An 8,253-nucleotide genomic window follows, 5' to 3' on the forward strand; every position below is an offset into this window, starting at 1 on the left:
AGAGAGAGAGAGAGAGAGAGCGAGCAAACCCATGTCTAAAAACTACCAAGGACCCCTCCACACAATTCATGATACTGAGTATTCCTGCAAAAACACAGCTCTTGCTCCAAGGGGAACGAGAGAGCACTTCTTCCAAGCCGGGCATCAGTGGTCATAGCACGGGAACACAGACTCGGTCACTCAGAATGATACGGCCCTCCTCAGAGAGGTTATATGAAGTATTAGAATCACAGAACAAAGAAATCAATGCACTGACCAGGACCCATCGATGGGGACACTAAGTGGCCAAGTACCAGAGAGTAAGAAGCCTTTTTATGGAGGTTTCTGATGCTACTTTATAACTTTTAGACTTAGAGGTGGTAGAATTCAGTAGTCAGGCACGTAACACATTCTGAAAGTTTTAACTAATAGTCACAAAACTGCTAGAAGAGACTAAAATTGGCACCAAATAGCCCATATAAAGGCTGGGCTCAAAACCAAAAGTAAAGGTGGAATGAAGATAACCAATTGTTCTCTGTCCCCCCACCCATATCACACACATAAATCATACATCACACACATACATCATACACACACACATCATACACACCACACACCATACACCACACACATCACACACACACAACATACATACCCATACACACCACACACCATACACACACATACATACCACACACACACATCACACATCACATACACACACACATCATACACACACACACACTGCACACATACATCACACACATCATACACACACATCTCACACACACACATCACACACATACATCATGCACACACACACCACTCACACATCATACACACACACACATCACACCATCACACACACACATCACATATCACACACATACATCATACACACACACACCACACACATCACACACATACATCATACATACCCACACACATCATACACACACACACAGATCACACACACACCACACACATCACACACATACATCATACTCACATCCACACTAATAATTATTATAACAATTATTTTATTAAAGAGACAGGATTAAACAAATATACTTATAATAAAATATTCTTGGAATCACATTGTACATAGGACATAGGCCATATTTTTAAAAGATATGTACATACCTAAAGGCTTAAATTGCTTACCTTGGAATGGCAAAAAATACATGTTTTCTTTTAGCATTTTACTTACTGTTAATTTCTACTTTTCATTCAATGGCTACCTTACACACTAACGTTGAAAATTACCTTTTACCTGGAAATCTTGGCAGGACTATAACCACTAATTTTCAAGAGAAAAGCACAGCAAGAAGTTTGAAATAAAAACCAAGCAAATCTTAAACAAGGGTTTTTACTAAACATCTCAGACTTTGCTGTCTCACCCTGTCCCTCTTAGCCTTGATGAGTTAGACTTTTGGTTGCCGCATATCATTGAGAACACACACTGTTTGTCTTCCTGACTCCACTTCAAACAATGCAATAGTCTCACAGATATACATCGACATCGGGCTTCCTTTTCTTCTCTTTTAGGGGCAGGTGATATTCCATCTGTATGTACATCCATTTCTTTATTCACGTACCTGCTGACACTCGGGCTGTTTCCATACTCTGATTATTGTAAATCATACTGCAATGGATATGAGAAGGTATGTCTCTGAGATACTGGCTTTAAAAATATGTATTTGTATTTATGGCCATGTGTCTGTTAGTGTAGGGCACTTGTGTGTCCAGAGGCTAGAAGAGGCCAATGGATCCCTTGGAGCTGGAGTTACAGGTAATTAAGAAACTTCCAAACTTGAGTCCTCTGGAAGAACAGCAAGGGATCTTAACTGTTGAGTCACCCCCCCCCAGCCCTGATACACTGATTTCACAGACACCCAAAGGTGGGATTTCTGGAACATACGGTGGTTATATTCATTTTTATTTAGTGTGGTGATGCAGGTTGAACCAAAGCTCACACATGTTGTACAAATACTCTGTAGTCAATCCTCAGCCATAGTTACAATCTTTAAAGGAAGCTTCCCTTTGCTTTCCTTTTTTTAATGCTCTTTTTTAAAGATTTGTGTATTTTATGCCTATGAGGATTTGCCTACATATATGTATGTACCATATATGTGCCTGATATCCAAGGAGAGTCCTTGGGAAATCTAAGCCCTTGTTCTGTGTGTTTGTTTTGTTTTTTCTTTTTTTAGATTTGTTTTTTGTTTGTTTGTTTGTTTAGTTTTTTTTTTTTTTTTTTTTTTTGAGTCAGGGTTTCTTTGTGTAACAGCTCTGGCTGTCCTGGAACTCACGAACTCACTCTGTAGACCAGGCTGGCCTTGAATTCACAGAGATCTGCCTGCCTCCCAAAGGCTGGGATTGAAGGCGTGTGCAACCACCACCCAGCTCAAAATTCCTTTTCTTACTATTCAAGAAGTTTACGTGTTCACCATTTCCTCAAGTGCTTAGAAGTAAGGAGAGTCTAAGATTTGATTCTGAAAATAATTCTAACTGGAAGTGGTGTTGAGGCCCTATGATCCTGCAGCACTGGGTAGGAGAATTTTAAGTTCGAAGCCACCCTGGGCTACTAAAAAGTTTATGATTGTACTTTTCAAGCACTCCCCTGAGTTTCTGGAAACCTTGGACCATTGCTGCGCAGTCTGTGAAGATCCAACTCCTCTTGATATGAACACAGAACATATCTCAGGAAGCTGTCTATCATACATTTGCCTATTTTTTGCAGTTGACCCTATAAATATATCAAACAGATTTAAAGTTCCATTGAGGTCACAGCTACTAAAATAGGAATGCAGGGTTTTGCTGGGCTGATGGTACATACATGCCTTTAATCCCAGCACTCCAGAGGCAGAAGCAGAGAGATCTCTGTAAATTCCACGACAGCCAAAACTACTTAGTAAGACCCTGTCTCAGAATAGCAAAACAAATAAGCAAGAAAAGAAAACAAAAAGAATACAGATTTCAGATTTTTTTTCCTGCTGTGAAATCTACTAGTAGAGTATTTGCAGTCAGCATGTTATATTAAAAAATAATTAAACTTGAAAAAAAAATCTCCTAATTTTAACACTTACCTTACTTGTTCAATTACAGAAAACCTTCCTATTCATTATGAGCCATAAAGCCTGTTACTAGCTCACTAGAAATTCTGGTGATTATAAGTTTCAAGTCTAGTTCTCTCCCAAAAATCAGAAGAGAGTTTCTTTAAATCCCTGATTGGAGGGAGTCAGTGTGCAGACCCTCACCAGTCTGGCAGGTCTGAATAAATAACTTTCACCTGCAAATTAATGTTATTTTTGTCTGTCTTGTCCTAAATCCACCTCCTTGCTTACATTCTATTTGACCACTCCCTCATCCTTGACAGGGTGGGAGTTTGAAGCAGGAGATCAACCTGCACCCTCCTTTGATTCTGGCTTTGGCCTAGCTTGGCTTTCCTTCCGCTGTATCTGGACACGGGTTTAATTATGAACAGATGCACCGATCTAAGGGAGTCCTCGGAGGTCTTAGCCAATGCATATTGCTTCATCGCAACACAGAGGAGGGAATGTGTTGGTTAAAACTGGGTACACAGGTCAGGCTGCAGGTACAACATGACTCGACAGAGCCCTGGGCTGGAGGTGTAGACGCTCAGCTCGGGTCTTTCCCAGCAGATATAGACGTGTCCACTCTTCCAGGAAGCCCGAAGCAGAAATATCACAAAAGGGCTCTCAAAGACAGTTTCCAAATAATTTTGCTTGCTTTTCGAGATAGGGTTTCTCTGTGTAGCTTTGGAGCCTGTCAATACAACTAGCTCTGTAGACCAGGCTGGTTTCGAACTTAGAAATCCGCCTGCCTCTGCCTCCGGAGTGCTGGGATTAAAGGCATGTGCACCACCAACGCCCGCCCCTTCCCCGCCAAATAATTTTTAAAACGTAATTTTAGTTATTAATACGGGGTGGGCATGGGTGCCACAAGCTCTCGATCGGAAGTGTTAAGACAACTTTCCGGAATCCATTGTCTCCTTCCACCGAGGATACACAGGATCGAACTCGGGGTTCATGGTGCTTTTTTTGTTGTTGTTCTGCTGAGCCCTGCCTGGATTCTAACTGCAGCACCAAATAAGTAAGTTCAAACACCTGACTTGTCTGGGTCGCTCTAACCCCTACGCCCGTGCTAGCGAAACCCAGAGAAGCCGTTCACTTGTCAGGCAAAAAAGCAGGTTGACTGGGTGTGCAGGGGAAGGAAGGTCTGCAAAGACCAGGGAGGGCAACGCTTTGCCAGGGACTCAGCACAGAGCGCGGGGACCGGAGTCCCCCGGGTAGGGGCAGTGACTCCGCCGAGCCGGACGGGGGCGCGCGCGCCTTCGCCTTTCCCGCCAACTCGCTGGCGCTGCGGCCCCCGCCTCCCGCGGCCGCCTCTGGGTGGGCGGGGCGTTTCCTGTTCCGGGGCGCGAGGGACCCGGATGCGAGCGTGCTTTATAAACGCTCGCGCGGCCCCCCGCCCTCCTTTCTGAGGCGTGCTGGTGCGTGCGGCGGAGCTCCGCGCCGTGTGCTCCCGTCCTGACTCACCGCTGTTCGCTCCCGCCGGGGAACAAGTCGGTCAGGAAGCCGCGCCGCAGCCATGGTGAGGCCTGGGGCGTCCGCGGGGCTCGCGATCCCCGGGCGCGGCGAGCGCCGACCCCGGGGCAGGGTCTTGCTGGAGTGGGCCGCGGCTTAACGCTCTCTCGCTGTTTGCTTTCCCGCCGGCGTGGTTGGCAGGCCTTTAAAGACACCGGGAAGACGCCCGTGGAGCCCGAGGTGGCGATCCACCGCATCCGGATCACGCTCACCAGCCGCAACGTGAAGTCGCTGGAGAAGGGTCAGTCCGGGGTCCACGCCGTGCCTGCTGCACCGTGGGGCGGGGGGGGGGGGCGGTCGGCAGTGAGGAGACACCTACTGTGCTGAGCTCGGGTGATGTGCCTTATACGCTATTCTGAGCCGACAGGCTGCCCTCCTCGAGGCGACCTGGAGTCCCTTTGCGTGAACTGAGAGCCCCTCGTTTCCTCTTCCCTGTAGTGTGTGCCGACTTGATCAGAGGCGCCAAGGAAAAGAATCTGAAGGTGAAGGGACCGGTGCGCATGCCCACCAAGGTAAATGGCGGGAGGGGTCGTCTGTCCAGTGGTGTGAGACAGGTGCTCCCGGCCTGGGTACGAAAGGAGGCTCTTGGGATACAGTTGAGCTTGTGCAAGGTGCCCAGATGCCTGATGGTGCCGAGTGGGTATGATGCCTCGTTACAGCGTCAAACTCCAAGCGTGCTGCTGCCTTGTGGGAGTTGCTGGTTTCTGAAATCTGTTAAGAGTATGGGGAAAGCGGCTCAGAAGTACACTATAGAGCTTCTAATGTTTTGTTGCAGACACTGAGGATCACTACAAGGAAAACACCTTGTGGTGAAGGTTCCAAGACGTGGGATCGTTTCCAAATGAGAATCCACAAGCGGCTCATCGACTTACACAGTCCTTCAGAGATCGTTAAACAGATCACTTCCATCAGTATCGAGCCAGGAGTGGAGGTGGAAGTCACTATTGCAGATGCCTAAGTCAGCTATTTTAATAAATTGACTTGATCAGCTGTTAAATTTTGTTGGCCTTCATTCAGAAAACATTATTTTCCCTGTGATTTTGTGTTTTGTACGTGTGCCATAAGGGTGTGTGTTGTGTTAGGTTGCCTGGTGTAAATGCTGGGAACTGAACCTGAGTCCTTGAAAGAGAGCAGGCAGTTCAGCTATAAACTAATTAGAGATGACGTTTAAGAAAAGTTAACATTCCTGGAGGCTACTAAACCAGCTTAAAAGGCTAGATTTGGTTAATAGGGGAGGGCAGATTGGTTACTGGACCCTTAAGTCTGGGGGTTATGTTTGGGTCATGGTTTTAGTGTAGACCATGCTAATCCCATCTAAAACTTGGTCACATGAACTGAAAAACCATTCTAGAACTGTTAGCTGAGGTAGACCTCACAGTAGAGCTCTAGAAGCTTGTTTTGAGTGTTGAACTTTACCATTGTCAAGGCTGGGGTTTAACAGAGTGGAATCCCAGCCTTTTGCAGTGCTCTGTTAAAGCATTTTATTTTATCCAGTGGGTATAAGTAATGAACATTTTGCAAATTATGAGATCTATATACAAAATGTACTTGGCATTATGTCACTTAATGGGGTTAGAGAATGCATTCCTTTGGATATTGGCCTAGACCTTTTGGCTGGCTTCTCTGCTACCTTACATAGGTAATACCTTCCCACAGTGGGCTAGACCTAGCTGTATCCATTAACAAAAATGTCCCACAGGCTAATAAGCTTCCTTTCCCCAGGTGTGTTGAATTAAGTCAATAACCCAAGACTATATGGCAGATCATGAACTCAGCCTCCTGAGCAGAATTAACTGATTTATCCTATGAAAACATCCAAATAACATTTTGTTTGTGGGTGGAGCTGTATCTTTAGTAGGTAAAGGGCATGGGTCAAATGCAGGTCATTAATCCCAACACAAGGCAGGTGGCTCTCTTAAAGTCAAGGCCATTTTAGTCTTAGTACTTTCAGCCAGGCAGGGCTACATTTAGTAAGACTGAGTCTCAAAAACTTACCCGGAAATTAGTTAGGAAAGTTATCTTTCAAGTTTTCAGAGTGCTTGGTGAGATAAAACCACCTTGAATATAAGGACAGGCTAGCTGATCAGTATCCATGAATCATGGTTCTGAGAAATCTCACATGAATGAGGTAAAGGGAGGGATTACTTTCCCTGATTGAAAACTGCTGCTTTAGGAACCTAGCAATATCCAAGGGAGTTGGAGCCACTTCATGGCAGTCTCTGGTTTCTGCACCTGACCTCCCAAGGGCCTTATATGTATGGTTTGTGGATGTAAAATAACACAGGCAAAAGGAAGTGGAAAGCTTTGGCTGCAGAATCAAATCCCAAATTTAGATTATTGGGTCAGAAAGCTGGATCAAGTTACAAGACTGACTTTAAATTCTTTTGTGATTAACATAGCTGCTTCAAATGCATATGTGGATGTTTTCTAAGACCGGGTTTCCAGAGAACATGCTAGCCAGTGGTATTACTTGGAAGGATTCTTTGAGTAATATTTGAGACCCCAATTATGGGATTTCTGACTGGAGAAACATGACACAAAAGGGATTTTATCTTTTGGAATTAAATGAGATGGAACTATCCTAAAACTAGCATATTTTACTTTCAGAGCACATTAAAGCACACATTGTTTTCTACAAAAATTTTGACTTTGTATTTTGTAGTTAACTATTTTTCATTAACATCCATAAACAACACCCCCAAAAATTGTGTTACTAGAATTTTAGAGCATAGAGATTTTTCATTTTGTTTATGGAAATCAAACTTGAGGCCTCCTAGGCTTTCCATTTAATTTGTACAAACAGTATGCAATGTAATTCTGCATGGGTAGACACTATGATACCTTCAGGTTAGCTTGAATTTGCATCTATTTATGAGCACAATTTCTTTATGCTGTAACTCTTGGGATCACTGATACTGCCTTGTAAAATAGAAGTTATTCTGAAAGTCACCCTAGTGTGTTTGAGGCCAGCCTGGTCACAGGGCCAGGATAAGGCTCCAAAGCTACACAGAAATTCTTGTCTTGAAACACCCCTCCCAGAGCTGTAACTCACTGTAGCTAGTGTCAACAATTTTCCATTAGCCTCTCCATTTAACTCATTCTGGGTTCTACACATTGAGAACATGCAGTATTTTTCTGTGCCTGGTTTATTTACTGTTTTATCATCCATATTGCCACAATTTTAAGGATTTCTTAATTTTTCTCTCTGGCTGTGTGTGTGTGTGTGTGTGTGTGTGTGTGTGTGAGAGAGAGAGAGATCTGTCAGTTGTATATCTTGCAGCATATTTCTCTGCACATACAGATTTACATGAGCCTCATGTATATATCCATATTCTATGAATATTATGTTAACTGAATGTGCCATTTAGCGTCATTCCTCTAAACAGTCTTTTGGATATTTTCAAAGAATTTGCTATTCAAAGCATAATTTGAATTAGATGTTTGTAACAGTGCCTTCCCACTGGCCTCAAACTCATGGCAATCCTGTCTCAGCCTCAGGAATTCTAGAATTAACAAGCTTGTGCCATCATACCTGACTTAAAACAAAAAAACATGTATTATGTAGACAGTTTTCTGCCTGTATGTATGCCTGCAGGTACCAGCTCTCATTATGGATGGTTGTGAGCCTCTAAGTAGTTGCTCTGAATTGAACTCAGGGCCTCTGGTA

The 8,253-nt window shown here is 44.1% G+C and overlaps 1 protein-coding gene and 1 non-coding gene across 2 annotated transcripts; both read left to right on the forward strand.

Annotated features, from left to right (window-relative positions):
• The first annotated feature begins 4,467 nt into the window (after positions 1–4,467).
• Positions 4,468–5,576, forward strand: Rps20 (ribosomal protein S20). Its single transcript, XM_051197626.1, has 4 exons — positions 4,468–4,593; positions 4,728–4,827; positions 5,025–5,098; positions 5,362–5,576. Exons 1-4 carry the CDS (start codon positions 4,591–4,593, stop codon positions 5,542–5,544), a joined length of 360 nt encoding a protein of 119 aa, XP_051053583.1. The 5' UTR covers positions 4,468–4,590; the 3' UTR covers positions 5,545–5,576.
• Positions 4,885–4,952, forward strand: LOC127233753 (small nucleolar RNA U54). Its single transcript, XR_007835516.1, has one exon. It is a non-coding gene; the product is annotated as a small nucleolar RNA U54 (small nucleolar RNA).
• Positions 5,577–8,253: the final 2,677 nt, after the last annotated feature.

Source organism: Phodopus roborovskii, unplaced genomic scaffold, assembly GCF_943737965.1.
Source record: "Phodopus roborovskii unplaced genomic scaffold, PHOROB, whole genome shotgun sequence".
Lineage (NCBI taxonomy): Eukaryota > Metazoa > Chordata > Mammalia > Rodentia > Cricetidae > Phodopus > Phodopus roborovskii.

What these genes read in the sequence shown, in the direction of transcription:
- Rps20 (XM_051197626.1), top strand. An exon ending in CGTGAAGTCGCTGGAGAAGG is followed by an intron (nt 4,828 to 5,024) that starts GTCAGTCCGGGG and finishes TCTTCCCTGTAG; the next exon opens with TGTGTGCCGACTTGATCAGA. An exon ending in CGGTGCGCATGCCCACCAAG is followed by an intron (nt 5,099 to 5,361) that starts GTAAATGGCGGG and finishes GTTTTGTTGCAG; the next exon opens with ACACTGAGGATCACTACAAG.